General features: G+C 46.4%; 2 protein-coding genes across 3 annotated transcripts; one reads left to right on the top strand and one right to left on the bottom strand.

The window, feature by feature from the left end:
* Positions 1–951: 951 nt before the first annotated feature.
* On the bottom strand, positions 952–10,613 carry qsox2 (quiescin Q6 sulfhydryl oxidase 2). 2 transcript variants are annotated; one of them, XM_037097615.1, is made up of 13 exons: positions 10,218–10,356; positions 8,969–9,572; positions 6,700–6,800; positions 6,552–6,600; positions 6,176–6,281; positions 5,914–6,004; positions 5,674–5,819; positions 5,371–5,520; positions 5,159–5,288; positions 4,799–4,921; positions 4,571–4,721; positions 4,170–4,358; positions 952–3,101 (listed from the first exon to the last, which is right to left on the bottom strand). In XM_037097615.1, exons 2-13 carry the CDS (start codon positions 9,006–9,008, stop codon positions 2,560–2,562), a joined length of 1,818 nt encoding a protein of 605 aa, XP_036953510.1. In that variant the 5' UTR covers positions 9,009–9,572; positions 10,218–10,356; the 3' UTR covers positions 952–2,559. The 2 variants fall into 2 exon arrangements, with proteins under 2 accessions (XP_036953510.1, XP_036953509.1); XM_037097614.1 differs by lacking the exon at positions 8,969–9,572 and having other exon boundaries at positions 10,218–10,613.
* Positions 10,614–11,235: 622 nt separating this feature from the next.
* cfap77 (cilia and flagella associated protein 77) lies at positions 11,236–14,626 on the top strand. Its single transcript, XM_037097620.1, has 7 exons — positions 11,236–11,435; positions 11,848–11,921; positions 12,587–12,686; positions 13,475–13,712; positions 13,800–13,905; positions 14,024–14,125; positions 14,424–14,626. Exons 2-7 carry the CDS (start codon positions 11,859–11,861, stop codon positions 14,544–14,546), a joined length of 732 nt encoding a protein of 243 aa, XP_036953515.1. The 5' UTR covers positions 11,236–11,435; positions 11,848–11,858; the 3' UTR covers positions 14,547–14,626.
* Positions 14,627–16,279: the final 1,653 nt, after the last annotated feature.

The raw sequence follows: 16,279 nt of genomic DNA, 5'->3' as shown, positions 1-16,279 counted from the left end.
TGTGTGTGTGTGTGTGTGTGTGTGTGTGTGAGGTCAGGACATCCTGATTGAGACTTCCTGTTTGTTGTCAGCAGACTGCTCAATATGCAGATGAGGTGGGCGGGGCTCTGGTGGACTGAAACATGGCCACAGTGAGCAACGCTACAGACGGACAGCGTGCTGACATCATGTCTGTGTGTTTGTCCACCAAACCACCATGAGACTCTGAGGTCCGGTCTCGTAGTGGGCGGACCGTCGTTACATCGTCACGTGATGCCCTGAGGCCCAAAAACACATTTCTGGGGTCTGGGGATCAATAGATCGATAGATCGATAGAAAACTTTATTATGAACAAAGGGGAAATGAGGTCATCATAGCAGCAGGTACATTAAAGTACAAATACAGTAAACATCTAAGGGCAAATATAGATACAATGAGAAACAATAAAATGCTGAAGTAGTAATGAAATAATGTTGAGAGAAATATAATAAAATAATTGTTGAGGTATCGTTGAGTTAAAGGTACGTGGAACATAACGTTTTATTACAGTGACAAAAATTAAAAGCTAAAGCCTGTTACTAGTTGTTACTGATTAATACTATTTGTTACTGGTCAATAGTGGTTGATACTTGTTAATACTGGTTAATACTAGTTGTTACTGGTTACACTGTGACCTTGTTGGGGCTCTTTTTGGATCTCTGGCACAAGAATGTCCTTCCGAATTTATAAAGTTGAATGATGTCTCGTCTCTTATCTAATGTTATCGAACATGTTAAACTCCGATGTTAACATTAAAAAGATGTTAAACATCAGCATGTTAGCAGAGTAATGTTTATCATTTCAGATCATCCTGCTCACATGCTGATCTAAAATGATGAACATTAGCGTGTTAGCATTTTGTTTGTGACAAGTGGCATCACCATACAAAGCTAATGCTGGCATCGCTACATGTGACAGCAAGGGGAACATCAGTGAGAGTTGCAGCAACATGATTTATTTACATGTCATTAAAATAATTCATCATAAAAAAACAAACTAATAGAAGCTGTAAACAGAAGAATTGACAGTTAAAACATTGTCTTTTATCATTTGTTTGGCGTCTGTGAGACAGGAGGACGGTGTGTTCAGGGACCATCAGGTCAAACATCCATCAACCCACCTGCAGCTCACTCCCTCACTGTGAGACTCAAACATTTCCTCCAGAGAAATACAAAAAGGTTCAAGATAAAGAGACTGAGACACGTCACTGCAGATCACATGAAGCTGATGATACCTGGTGTGACTGAGACCAGCGAGACCAGCAGCTCACACCTGGTGTGTAAATCCTAATCAAAAACTTCTATTATAATAGTAAAAACTAAACAATGAAAAGAGAATTGGGATGAAATCAAACAAGAAAATTAGAAATTTAAACTAAAATTGGCTGAAATTTATATTTCACACATCTTCGATGTAAATGAATGTGAATAAAGAATACAGATTGGTTGTTTAAACAATGAACCAGATATAAATAATAAAATGCAGTAATACATTTATTATTCACAATCTGCTTTTAAATGATCAGTTTACAAAAAACATTTCATCCATCTGATTAAACTCAACACAGCAGTAACATCACAACATTTACATGTTTTAATTTATTAATTAGATTTCATCAAATAGAAACAAAAGTGATGTAAACTTAACAGATTTAAATCTAAAATGTTAAATATATTAAACATTGGACTCAATGACAGCCTGTGATTGGTTTCTTCTGATGATGTCACTGGTAAATAACATTTTGCTTCACTTTCACTTCCTGTTTGAATAAGAAACATCACTATGACATCACTATGACATCACACCATCAGCTGATATCATCACCGAGTGACTCCATGTTGATGATTTTTGTTTTTTTTTAAAAATACACTTAAATATGTTTTCTCGACTTTTGCAATATTGATCTGTGAAGAAATGCTAAATCAATCAATCAGTGTGTCTACAGAGATCCAGACATCAGGACGGCTCATGTTTCACAGTTAAAAGGTGCACAAACACACACACGCGCGTGCGCACACACACACAGTGTTTGTGCAGGTAGAGGGGGCGGGGCCTGACAGGACAGGTGTAGCATCTGTCAGCAGCGTTTGGCACAAAGTGAACCCAGCAGAAGCAGTCTGCTGCAGTCCAGTCCCAGTCTGCTGCACCTGGTCCAGACCCGGTCTGACCCACAGGTCTGAAGACACACCTGCTCACAGGATTCAATTTTTAAAAGTAAAAATAAATAAATGAGACCTGAGATCTGTTCCAGGTTTGATCCAGACCAGGATCCACATCTGAGGTCCAAATCCTGCAGACATTGATAAAAACACCTCACAGTCAGGTAACAGATCTGCTGGACCAGGTCCTGATACCATCAGGTCCAGGTGTGAGGGATGAGTTCAGAGGTACCACCTGTTAACCTACGAACAAAGTACTGATCCAGAGCTGAGCCAAACCAGTCTGGATCTATACAAGGGGTCTGTTGTTGTCTGAACCGGTCTGGTCCAGGTACACTGTTCTGATCCTGTAGAAACTTGTCCAGTTCTGTATAAAGTGGCCTCAGACGTGGAGGCGGGAGTAGCGGAGTTTCCACCTCCTGGACCGGACTTTGAAGAAGAAGAAGAGGAGCATGAGGAAGAGGCAGGAGCAGACGTACAGGACCACACACAGACTCATGTCCACACTGTTGAAACCCAGACCCAGAATCCAGACACCTCCTCCTGCTGCTCCTGCTGCTCCTCCTCTACCTTCCCCTCCAACACCCACAACCTCACCCCTCTCGTCCCCCATCAGAGCCTGGTGTCCTGGTCTAGACGCTGGCTTCGGATCCGCGTTCTTCTCTGGCTCCTTCCTCTCACCTCCTCGGTGCTCCTGCTGAGGCCGGCTGCTCTGCACAGGATCAGGAGGAGGTGCCGGGAGTCGAGGGGGACCCAGGGAGTATTTGGGGGACAGGTTGGAGGCTCCGTAGTGCTGTCGCAGGAACAGGAGAACGTTGTTCTGATTCCAGATGTGGACGCCATTTTTCTCCTCGTGGCAGGAGGGACAGAGGGAGGGGCTCGGCCACGGAGCTTTAGGGAAGAGGGGGTCATCACTCAGTGAGCCTGAGGGGAAGGAGGTGGGGGGCGAGGGGGGGAGGGAGGAGGAGAGGGAGGGAGGGAGGAGGCGAGGGGAGGGGAGGAGAGGGGAGGGAGGGGAGGGAGGAGGAGAGGGGAGGGAGGGAGGAGGCGAGGGGAGGGGAGGAGAGGGGAGGGAGGAGGAGAGGGGGAGGGAGGGAGGGAGGGGGAGGAGGAGGAGGAGGAGGAGGAGAGGGGAGGGAGGGAGGAGGAGGAGAGGGGAGGGGGGAGGAGGGGAGGGGAGGGGAGGGAGGGAGGAGGCGAGGGGAGGGGAGGGAGGGAAATAGGAACAATATCAAAAACATGTTGATGCGACATGTAAGGGGTCAAATTATTGGATTGTAGGAATAATCATTTCAGAACTACGGCTCCCATGATGCTCTGGAAGACGTAAACAGGAAGTATAATGTTGACATGGATACACTGAGTTATCTCTGAGCAGCAATTGTGTTTTTTAACTTAAAGACAGAAAGAAGTTCATGTAGAACATTTGCTGAAACAAGAAGGTCCAAATAATGTTTGGAGTTTCACAGAGTTTATAAAGTGTCTCTGTTACAACACTAGAGGTCATAAATGTTTCTATTCGTCTGTTTTTAGTATGAGTGTGTGAGATTGGCTGCAGGTGTGTCTGATTGTAGGTTGCTCTGTGGAACTGATTGGCTGCTTTCCTCTCTCCTCCACTGTCCAAGACTCCCAGCATGCATGATTGTGTAAAAACTGTGTTTGGTAATAAAACCATTCAAAAATGCTCTTGCTGCTGGTCCTTGGAGGATGGGGGGGGTTTAGGCCCTGGTCATAACAGTCTCAAACTCAACAACTCACTAAATTGACACATTTGTTAAGGGAGTCTGGGGACTTTCTCCACGGGGACAAAGAAGTCGCCTATATTGTTTCTGTTTAGTGTCTTTGTAACATGTGACTCTTAACTCCTTGAATTAGCTGATTTGTAAAGGGAGTCTGGTGATGTTGTGTTACTGGTTCAGTATTGGATCAGGTGAAAGAGACGGAGAGAGTGAGTGTGTATGTGCGTGTGTGTGCGTGTGTGTGTGCATGTACCTGCAAGTCTGTAGTTGACCCGGTTGTGTTGGTTCCACAGCCACAGGATCTGCTCCTCTCTGTTCTGGACTCTCTCCATGCTGTCGGCCGCTGCCTGTTCAAAGTGTCGTCCGCACTGCTCGCAGCCGAAGAACGTCCTGATGTAGCGACGCATCACCTGCAGCACCGGTGCCACCTCGCCCTCCAGACCTGCACGAGACAGAGACGGTCACACACAGACAGAAGGGAGATGGAGACTCACCTGGACCAACCCTACTGGACCCTTCTGGACTGTTTTAGACTGAACTAGACTCAACTGTATTGTACTGTACCTCGTGTCTGAGTCAGGATCAGTTTGACTAATTGCAAAGTGTCTGATGATGATGTGCAGTGTGTGTGTGTGTGTGTGTGTGTGTGTGTACCTGTGTTTTCCAGTGCGGTGGGTGTGGCGTCATGTTGGACGGTAAGAACGTGGAACAGAGTCCACAGGGAACATGGGTAACCTCGAAGACCCGCCCTGCTGCCCTGACAACCAACCCAGCGAAGCTCTGCCCCCAAGAACACACCTGAAATCTGGACAGGAAAGGAAGTCAGCTGGTGTGTGTGTGTGTGTGTGTGTGTGTGTGTGTGTGTGTGTGCGTGTCTCTCACCCTCATCTTGTTGTCCACCAGGTCCAGGACTGCCTGGTAGGGGATTCGCTGCAGTGGCAGACTGAGCAGCCAATCAGAGAGCGTCTCCATCAGCTTCACCACAGAACCTCCACCTGGATACAACTAACAGGTGGAGAGTGATGATGTCACTGTACTGAAATTGATACAATAGCTTCAATACTCTGCATCATGTTTGATACAGATGTAACGCTCCCTCCTGAGTGAGCATGTGGAGTCATGTGATCAGTTACTGTAGAGGAAACAGATGCATGCTGGGACACTTGTTTAGAAGGAGGTGTTGTGATGAAGCAGGTGGAGCGATGTGTGTCTGCTGATGTGAGCCTGCAGCAGCTCTGTTACCTTTGCGACTAACATGACAAAGTCTTTGAAGATCTTAAGCTCCTCCCCCTCCAGGATATTATGTGTAGCCAGCTCGACCCTCAGCAGGTAGTGGAGCGCTGACTCCAGGTCAGCTGTGTACACCTTCGACCTGCAGGTAGACACACAGGTTTACTGACCATCCACCGACTCTACAGGCTGAGCTGAGCCGAGCCGAGCCGAGCCGGTCTGACCTGTCGAAGTCTCTCCACGGCCCCATGCTCTGTTTGTCCTGCAGCGCCCCCGTCTGACCTCCACTGGAACTGCTGCCCGACTTCCACCGGCGCTGAACTCCAGGTAACGTCCTCAACAAGGAGGAGAAGAAGAAACGCAGCTTCTTCTCACTGAAGAGAAGAAGCAGAAGGAGAAGAAGAAGAGAGCTGTTGGTTTGTACATGTGATAGCAGCTCTATGCCAGTGCCACCATTTTGGTTCATTCATTTTATCAAAGCTGTGTGTGTGTGTGTGTGTGTGTGTGTGTGTGTTTGTGTTACTCACACATGCAGGTGCGTGTGTGTGGTGTTGGGGTGCAGCAGGTAAATGGAGGGGAAGGTTGTGATCTTCAGAGCGTCCAGCAGGGGGCGGTCAGAGCTCAGAGCCCTCTTCACCTCCACACCTGAGTACTGCAGCAGGTCCAGGATCACCTGAGGGACAGACAGGCAGAGAGACAGGCAGTTAGAGCCTCTGCTGCCTCTGAAAAGTTACATCTTCTTCTTCCTTATTATTTTTCTGTCTCACCTCCCGTCCTACGTAGGACTCCGGTTCCTCGATGATGATGGCGTTGTAGTGATCTGACCTTTGACCTATCAGAGGGAGCAGCTCCGCAGAGCTACAGACACACCGGCAGGATAAGCTGCTGATTTTTCTGTTTCAGTTGTTTCTGTTAGTTTGTACTTTTACTTGACTCATACAAACATGTCACAGGACTGATCAATACTCACAGCAGAACCCATCAGATCTGATATATCATATTGATTTCTGTTCTCTGTGGTTCTGGTACCTGTATGGTTCCAGTGGAGGACAGTGATCGGGCCAGTCCAGTTTGGTGTGATTCTGCAGGATGTCCACCATCAGCTGTCTCACTGACTGGATCTCTCTGTCTGCACCTGGAGAGACAGACGGGTGCAGATTTTTTTCAGGCATAGACACCTTCATGACAGAGGACAGATGGAGATGGGAGAGAGACAGCAAAGGTCCGCTGCAGATGTGTGGCTACCTGCACGCCCAACAGACAGGCAGTGTAGATGACAGTAGTGTTCATCTCAACAGATCAGACTGTAAACTGTAAATGACCTCATGTTTCAAGGTGTAAGACAGGTGGTGTAAGACAGGTGGTGTAAGACAGGTGGTGTAAGACAGGTCTGATTGTGTCTCACCTCTGTAGGTGGTCCCTCTGTCTGTCTCTGGACTGTGAGCCCGAAAATACTGAAGACCAAAACATAAAAGAGGTTATTACACATGGGTTATGCAGTACTAATACACAGTGAGAGTATTATTATGCAGTACTAATACACAGTGTAGTACCTTGAACGTCGGGTAGAACTTGATGCTGAACTCTTTACACACGTCAAAGTTTTCCTCCTGAGCGCAGTCCAACACCCCGACACTGACCACCTGCTGCCAGTCTGACACACACGCACGCACGCACGCACACACACACACAGGAGTGTAAGTGTCACACGTGTGATCAGGTGTGTGATCTCAGTCCTCTGATTGGACCTTGTTAACCTCGTCAGCCGTTGTTAAATTGGACAGTCTAGTCTTTGGAGCATTTCCTGGTTGCGTCACCAGATGTTTTACTCTTACATCATGATCTACGCCGCCCAGGCCCGCGAAAGAGACGATCTACACTAAAGCTGTGCGATATGTCGCACAATAATCACATTGCAGGGCCTGCTCAAACACAGGATCCACCAATCACATTAGTTCTAATTCAGTGTGCTGAAGCAGACCACGCCCCTGCACACGGAGCGAGTCGCTGCTAACAACAGTGAAAAATGAACAATGAACAAGAGAAAATCGCGAAAAACGGCGACTTGGTGCCAAAAAGAAAGTTATCTGGAATCACTTCAGCTACAAGCAGGATGACATTGACCAAACAGGTGTTCTGTGTCGACAGTGTATCTGTGTATGTTACACCCAGGTGTATCAGTTGCCACAACCAGCGGTAACACAACTAATCAGTTTGACCATTTACGTTGTACCACACAGCTCAGTACGACAAAAACATGTCAGTTTTTTCCAATATCGTGTAGCCCCACACAAGACCCCGCGCACACAAGACCCCGCCCACACAAGACCCCGCCCACACATGGCCCCGCCCACACAAGACCCCGTCCACACGTGACCCCGCCCATACATGACCCCGCCCATGCATCACACCACCCACGCAGGACACTGCATGGACATAATATACCTAGACGCCTCTTAGAGCTAACGTGTCAGTGCAGCAGCCATCTTGGATGGATCTCCAATGCCCCCCGCATTTATTTCTACTGAGGAAGGTGCATCCACAACTACAATAATCATAACCTCCCGAATTTATACCGGATTTTCACTCAGTTACAGACGGCAAAGATTTAGTTAAGATCCAGGGCGCTGTTACAAAAATTATTAAAAAATAAAAAATAAAAAAATAAATAAATCTTACTTGTGAAAGGTAATCCCCCGCGATCTGGTAACAACACTGCGCCGGTTATTCCAACAATAAACTGCACAAAATATGGTCATAGTTGCTCGTTCTCCATTGATTCTGATTGACTCTGGTGCTAGCCTACAGTGAGGAGACCCAACCAAGATGGCGGCGACGCGGGATTATGTTCCAGCACGCCATGAGGCGTCTACGTATATTATGTCTATGGGGCACCGCCCACACAGACAACTTGTCTGTTTAAAGGTGGAGACACTTCATGTTTCTGCTGCAGGATCTGTTATCAATATGTTCCTGATCACCCACAGCCCATCTCCTGTTAATCACAACCATAGTTCTTATGACCCGTCCAGTCCAATCAGAGGACTGAGATCACACACAGAGACACATTGCAGCGCTCATCACATCATTATTGATTACTGGTCACTATCAAAGACAATTTCCAACTGAGCTAACTGATACATCAGTGATGGATCAATATGAGCCAACCGTCTGTCTCTACAGTCTGACAAGTTAACAAGCTTGAGACAAACAAACATGTAAACAAACAATTGACTGTGAATCAGTTTGTGTGTGTGTGTGTGTGTGTGTGTGTGTGTGTGTGCGCGCGTGCATGTCCAAGCTGTCTGTCTCAGGGGGGTCAGGCTCTTTGTGTCTCAGATGTCCTTTGACTCCGACAGCAGGTCCACATAAAGAACAAGTCTGTCTGCCTGCGTGTGTGTGTGTGTGTGTGTGTGTGTGTGTGTGTGTGTGTGTTAGAGGCAGCTGGTCTCCAGTTGAATTATTCCCCAGAGAGTTGGAGGCAGACGGAGGCTGAAGACAGCAGACTGATTCCCACAGGTTGTTCTGTGTGAGTGTGTGTGTGTGTGTTTGAGTCTTTAGCCTCTCAAATCACATTTAGCTCATTAAATAACGAAATCATGAAGTCTCAACAGATCTGTCTCTGCAGAACAGGACTGAGTTTCCTTCCCTTCGATGTTTAATGTGAAGAACATTTCCTCTATGTTCTCACATTTTACTGATCAATGGACGATTCGAGACAACCATGATATATCAGGATAATAAATATCAATAACTGATCATCAGTTCTCGTCATCGTTGTTTTACTGACACAGTTCAGTTCTGGTCTGTTTTCACACTGACCTCTCTGCCATGCTGAAGGTTTACAAAGAAGAGCTGACATCCCCACACAGGGACCAACTGCTAACTGCTGCCAACTGGAGATGTTGTGTGCTAGCTAGCTCAGTTAGCCATGCAGCTAGCAGCGCGGACTGGGAGCATGGAGTGGTATTATGAAAAAGGACAGGCTAGCTGGTTAGCATGCTAAGACACATAGATCAAAAGTGTTTTCTATAATTTTTACATTTTACACAATTTAACTTGAAATAATATGAAATATAGCTCAGTGATGATGTCACAGACACTTGAGCAGCTCAACCCTGACAGAAGTAAACTTTATTATAAAATAAGGAAGTGACACAGATCACCATCACAGCACAGAGGCTGCCTTCAGCTGTGATCAGGATCAATATGAGCTGACTGGAAAAATTCAATGATGATTCACAGTTTGCTTCATAGGTCTCTGCTCTTAGCTAACTGGGCTAACAGAGCTAACTTAACTGAAGCTCTAACTTGAAAACAAATTATTATTGCATGACTCGTGTCTGATTCTGGTTCCTGGAACAGTCCTGGACTTCCTGGAGCAGGTCTGAGACGTGACAGACCTCAGGTGTCCCCCGTCTGTTGCCTGGAAACGATTTCAGTACTGGGTCACTACAACCATAGATATATAATAATAATAATAATAATAATAATAATAATAATAATAATAATAATAATAATAATAAACATTATATGTCTATGACTACAACCACCTGTTAGCTTAATCAAGCTAACTGTCGCTAACAGTGATGACGGTGTGTTAGCCTGCTGAACATGATGACAGTGAGTCTGATCATCTGACTGTTATCAACACAGCTAGTTTGAGCTAACAGATATTCAGTTAGCTCATACTGTAGTATCACTGTTCAGTCAGGCAAGTAGTTAATGAGCCTTCTCTGTAACAGTGTGCTGATAGCTGGTCTGTCCGCTCCAAACTTGATTTAAAGAGCTGTTCATCTTCAGTCGCTTCACACAAACAAATAGATTCAGCATATGGTTGAGTCGCACGAGGTAGAGTTTAGGTTTTACTGTAATCACCTGTTGATTTTTGGATTGTATTGATGCCGAATTAAAAAAAAGATAAGAAAGAACCAGAAAACACAACGAGTGCTAGTTAAACATTGATCACTGGTATACCGATGGACCATGAATTAAGTAAACAGCATATTTTGAATGGGGTCTGGCGTTCCTGTTTACAAAGGAACCAAACCGAGTGTGTTTGCGGCGGTACCTTTGACGTCCTGGGCCAGAGCCTTCCATGTGCTGGAGTACTGGATGCAGTGTCCACACCAGGAGGAGAAGAACTGGACCAGCCAGGCCGAGGACGAGTTACTGACGGTGGACTTCAGGCTGCTGCTGCTCAGGATCACCAGCGGGTCCTCCTCCGTGTACAGGCGGGCAGCAGCTCCCACGCACCCGGGGACGAGCCAGAGGACGACCGCCACTTCGAACCAGAACCGGAGCATCTCGGCCGTCCGGGGAAAGAGACACCGAGGACAGGCTGTCAGAGAGCGGGACAGTTTGAGCCGAGGAGCCGCGGAGACCGCGGAGACATGAGAGCTGCTGCCTGCTAACAGACCGTGCTACAGCAGAGAGGAGCTCGGAGCACAGACGTCTCACTCTGAACGGGTTTCCAAAAAACTGGTGAGGCTGAAGAGAATAAGGTCAAAAAACAAAAAACACATTTGTAAAATAAGAACTTTATTGACATCAGAATATAAACAGGACGAAGAAGTGCTGAACAGGATAATTGTTTCACCTGATCGGTTGCTATGGTTAAGTTTCTACTTCTGCTTTAATAGTAGAGGAAATCATGTTTTCAACAAACGATCTTTGTCAAACTGAGATTGACGCCTTGGTGACGCAAGAGACGTGCTGCGTTCAGGTTTACTCGAAGATTCTGTGCGACGGAGCTGAGGTATAACTGGGCGGAAAGTAGTTAATTTATCTGGTTTATAAGTAGCTTTTAGTTCAAGGAAAGTCCTCTGGAAATAAACTCAACTGATTACAACCAACAAGTCTGTCTTCAATTTTAACTTTCTCATCTTGAAAAACGTTTGTTGTCTATTTTCCTACAAAATCTTTTTAGGTAAGTAACGATTAATTTTGTCTTTAAAAGATATTGATCATTTTGTCCCACAACACAGGAAACTGTTCCTTTTTTAACTTCTAATTTTCACTCTATCAAAGTTCCTGTTTTTCGCCATAGTCCATGAATGCAGCAGCTTCTCATCCCTCCGCTCTGTTTAACTGTAAACACGTCATCAGTCCAACTGCCACAACAAAAACCTGTCAGTGGGTCCGTCCACACGGCAGTGACGTCATGTGTCAGTGTGTTATTTTTTAAGTCTGAAACTTCTTTAAAAAATATCCGAAGACTTCCGGTTCCTGCCGCAGTTTAGCGTCCTGTTTCCATAGCAACGTAGCACCGGAGGACACGTAAACACAGGTGAGATGAGCTGATCGGTTTGACCTGCGAGTGATCGATTAACACCTGTTTATCAGCCGCAGTATTAGTACTACGTGTATCGGCAGCAGTATTAGTACTACGTGTACCGGCCGCAGTATTAGTACTACGTGTATCGGCAGCAGTATTAGTACTACGTGTACCGGCCGCAGTATTAGTACCACGTGTATCGGCAGCAGTATTAGTACTACGTGTACCGGCCGCAGTATTAGTACCACGTGTATCGGCAGCAGTATTAGTACTACGTGTACCGGCCGCAGTATTAGTACTACGTGTATCGGCAGCAGTATTAGTACTACGTGTACCGGCCGCAGTATTAGTACCACGTGTATCGGCAGCAGTATTAGTACTACGTGTACCGGCCGCAGTATATTTACACATTCATCTTCTTCAGTCACAGGAAATATGTCATCACCACGAGTGGGCGTGATCAGAAACTCCATGCTGACCAATCCGCTGCTGATCAAGGTGAACGATACCCTGCGCGCGCGCACGCACACACACGCGCGCGCACACACACACTACAGGGTGAAGATCTCACCTCATCCATCACTTTGTTTAACCAGCAGTGAGTGATGACATCACACAGGTTGTGACATCATCCTGGGTGTAACAGCTCCTGATGACCAGCAGGTGGCAGCAGAGACTCAGACTGTGAGGAGCTGCTTCAGCTGTCAGACGGTCCGAACAGAGTCCAGGACAGAGACGAGGGCCCGGGCCCGTCCTGTCTCCGTGCTGTGGGTCTGAGGGTTCGGGGCCTCAGATGAACCTGTGAGGACTTTGAATCTAAATTCTGTCCTGATTTTTGTGACAAATAACAAAATGAAACACAAAGAGAATCATCGAGAAACAAGAAGTGATTGAAATCCAAACAGAGGAGCTCGTGGTCCACATTCTGTTGAGCTGTTGTTCTGATCAGGTTGATGAAGATTTAAACTTGAACTTTCATTCTTCCCTCCCGTTCAGTAAATACCCTGATCTCTGTCGTCTTTATGGAAATAAAGATCATTTAATGTCCTCCAGCTGTGTTCAGGCCCGGTCGCCACAGACACAGCGACATCATCACCGTGTGCAGATATTGCTTGTGACAGCTGAGGTCCCTGAACGCACCACACCATTTGTCCCTCCTGTAGGCTCCGTTGGGTCAAACCCGGTCCAGAGGTCTACTCGGTCCTGGTCCAGATTTCACTTTCGGAACCAGCAGCAGCTTAAGCGATGGGGGCGTGGCCGAGGGTAAGCCCTGCCCACTATAGCATTAGCATGTAGCATTAGCATGTGATGTTTGTGAATACTAACCCTAATACCACACTTTACTAATACAAATACTGAGAGTCAGCAGCAGACTGCTAACATTAGCTACATGTTGATGACACATTGTTCACTAATGAACACATCAATAACATGATGGTGTGTGTGTGTGTGTGTGTGTGTGTGTGTGTGTGCGTGTGCGTGTGTGTGTGAGTGTGAGTGAGGTGTAGCAGCGGTCAGCTGTCACAGTGTGTTGGCATGATGGAAACATGCCTTCAGGCAACAATCACCGCTGTCACTCACTCACTCACACACACACACACACACACACACACACACACACACACACACACACACACTAATCTGGCATGTGTGTGTTTGTGTGTGAGTCTCGTGTGTTTTTCAGTTTAATAGTTTTCTTCAGCTGATCTGTTGGTTTGTTGGATCTGGTCTGGATCAGGTCTGGATCCGGTCTGGATCAGGTCTGGATCAGGTCTGGATCAGGTCATCCTGACAACAATCCATAAATCAATAAATGATCTGACCTGTCACTGCTCCAGGCCTCTAATCCATGTGATGATAATGTTCAGGGTTTTCTTACGTCACACTACAGACGATTGCTACAGTTAGCGATGATGCTAACAATGTGCTCATTCACAGTACACAGTCTCTGAGCCGGTCGTTCAGCAGCTACAAGGTTAGCACAAAGCTAAGAGCAGTGAAGGATGCTGGGAGATGTAGTTCCTGATCTATATCTGTGCTGTGGGTGTTAGTTCTGTCCAGTTGGAGCGTTCAGTCTAGACGTGGAGACTCTGCTCAGTCCGTTCCTCCGGACTTTGTGTCTCTGAACCGGGATGCGGTCCGGTCCGGTCTCGTCACGTCCAAAGAACTGAGTCAATACCGGGCACAGAGGGGCAGGGCCAAGAGCCAAATGCCCGCCCCCAGGAGACAGGAGGGCGGGGCTTCACGGAGGCCAGCAGTGCCTGACATCACGTTTGGAGTCACAACCAGGTGAGAGGCACATGCACAGAGCAGATTATTGATTATTAATTATTGTTTGATGGTGATTAATAACACATGAATTGATCTCTCAAACAGGCCAGGGTCTCCGCTGGCAGACCTCCTCTCTCATCAGTACGCTCACCACTGGATCGACGAACAGCTGAGCAGGAATCGAACCAGCAACCACAGCCAGCTGCAGAGGGTGAGACAGAGGGAGTGAAGCTGTGTGTGTGTGTGTGTGTGTGTGTGTGTGTGTGTGTGTGTGTGTGTGTTAATGTTGTTGGACACAAACTCACGTTTTGCACACTGTGTGTGTTCAGGTCAAACCAGGCTGTATTCCTGACACCAGAACCAGCCTGTTGAGGAGGAGCCGCCCCCTGCCCGTCACACACACTCCGTTCAGACTGCCTCAGTTCTCACAGGTACAAACACCTGGTCTGTGTGTTAAAGGGACAAACCTGCTGGTTAACTCGACAGTGACTTTAAAGCTGCATTAATAAATAATGTGTAGAAACAGTGAATCATATGAGTGTGTGATGTAAAGTGTCTCCGTCTCTGCAGATCCGTGGAGCGATTTAGCCTCTTTTAGCTTCTTGTTTATGTTTTTGCGATATATTTCCTGTCTCAGTATTTTCAGAATAAAAGCTCTAAAAGGTCTCCAAGTCTCCAAAGCCTCCTCCTCTCTCCTCCTCTCTCCTCCTCTCTCCTCCTCCTCCTCAGGTTCCTCCTGCTCTGGACACCTTCAGGAGTCCGGAGGCTCGTCTCCGGGCGTTCAGGGCTCATCAGTCGGACTTGGTGTCCAGGAGAGGAGCTCAGGTTCTGGGGGCGGCGAGTCTGGACTGAAGGGACGAGGAGGACAGACACTGAAACAGACTTACAACATGACAACATTCATACAAATAAACATGAAACAGTGCACCGTGTGTGTTGAGTCATAGTTTCTGTCTCACACTCATCACATGGATTGTTCTTGTCGATGCTGATGATGCTGTGGTGTGCTGTTCCTCCTCAGCAGCAGAACCACTTCAGAACTTTATCAACACCATGTTTGCTCACGCAACCTGACGAAGACAAAAACATGGGGGTTGATAAAATTTTGGCCATCTTAAAATCTTTCATTTTGAACCACAAAAAGTTCCTCAGACATCAGACTACACTGTAAAAACTTCTGTGTTGAACCGTGTGAAGATGTCACAGCTGCGTTTGTTAGACCTGGGCACTCGAGCCAGTAGCCTCGGATCTCTGTCTTAAAAGAAATGTAAAAATCAAATATAATTTCCTCATGATGAAAACAGCCCCAGAGGTTTTTATGTGGTTGCATATCAAACGTCCAGCAGACACAAATGGAACAATGTGACCAAGGTGGAGAGTCAGAATAATGCCGTCTGTTAGCCTGCTGTTTAGTACCACTGCAGCATTTATTGTAGTTAGTTATTATGGATATACAGAGGAAACATAAAGTCACAGCCAGAGCTAGAAGACGTGGAGAGTGAGACATCATCTCCTCCAGCCCCTGTTGATTCTTCCATCAGCTCAGGTTCTGAAACACTGAATAGAGGTGGTGTGTTTAGTCTGAGTGTGTCGACTCTGTTAAATGATGATGTTTTTCTCTTAATACCTACAAAGCCTCGTGTAGGCCCGATGCAGATATACAATGAAGTGAAGAAATGATAAGGGGGGATCTTCTACCTGCTCTAATAGCCTGTGCACACAGCACAGGTCTTATTACAGGCTATAATATCTTTAATGTAAACATCACTCAGTGGGCCTATAGTGGGGGAACATTAGCTTTATTTGTGATCAAAATATGATGATGAAGACTTCAACGATTGGCCTTCCTTTCCTTCTCAAGCTACGCTGTAATTGCATCTTTAACAGCCCAGTTTTCAAAATGTCCCGGGGGAGAAATGCCCGGACCCCCGTTAAAAAAAGACTCTAGTCTGACCACTTTTTTCATAATGAGTAATGTAACGCGTTAATAATTCCAAACCAGTAATCTCATTACAGTTACTTGTTCAAGTCACTGTGCGTTATTATTATTTTTGTCACTATATATTTTTGCTTTCTTCCTGCATCTCGGGGAGTGATGTCACGTCTGCGACATGTCAGGTTTTCAGCCTGAGGACACTCAGGTGTAACACCACGCAGAGACACAAATACACACAACAATGGAGGGAGGAGAGAGATGCACGTTTTCTAGCTGGAAATACAGTCATTATTTTGAGTTTGTGCCAGCTAATGATGACAATATTAAGGTTTGTTGTGCACTCTGTGCTGGCTGTACTTTTTAAAGGAGTAATCAGATTACTTTTTCAAGGCAACTGAGGCTAAAGCCCCAGATGTTTTGCACTCCTAGCAGCTCCTGCTGTCGTCTGTCTGCTGGTGGAGGAAGAGTTCCACTCTGGTTTTAATGTGAAGCCTTTTCTTTGGAAAATGTTTTTATGATGTTTCAACTGTGAACTACCCCCCCCCCCCCCCCCCCCCTTTCTCTCTCTCTCTCTCTCTCTCTCTCTCTCCCCACACACACACACACACACACACACACACACACACACACACACACACACACACACCCC

Source organism: Acanthopagrus latus, chromosome 5 (assembly GCF_904848185.1).
Source record: "Acanthopagrus latus isolate v.2019 chromosome 5, fAcaLat1.1, whole genome shotgun sequence".
In the NCBI taxonomy this organism is placed as follows: domain Eukaryota; kingdom Metazoa; phylum Chordata; class Actinopteri; order Spariformes; family Sparidae; genus Acanthopagrus; species Acanthopagrus latus.
This window is presented reverse-complemented; position numbering and strand designations above follow the sequence as displayed.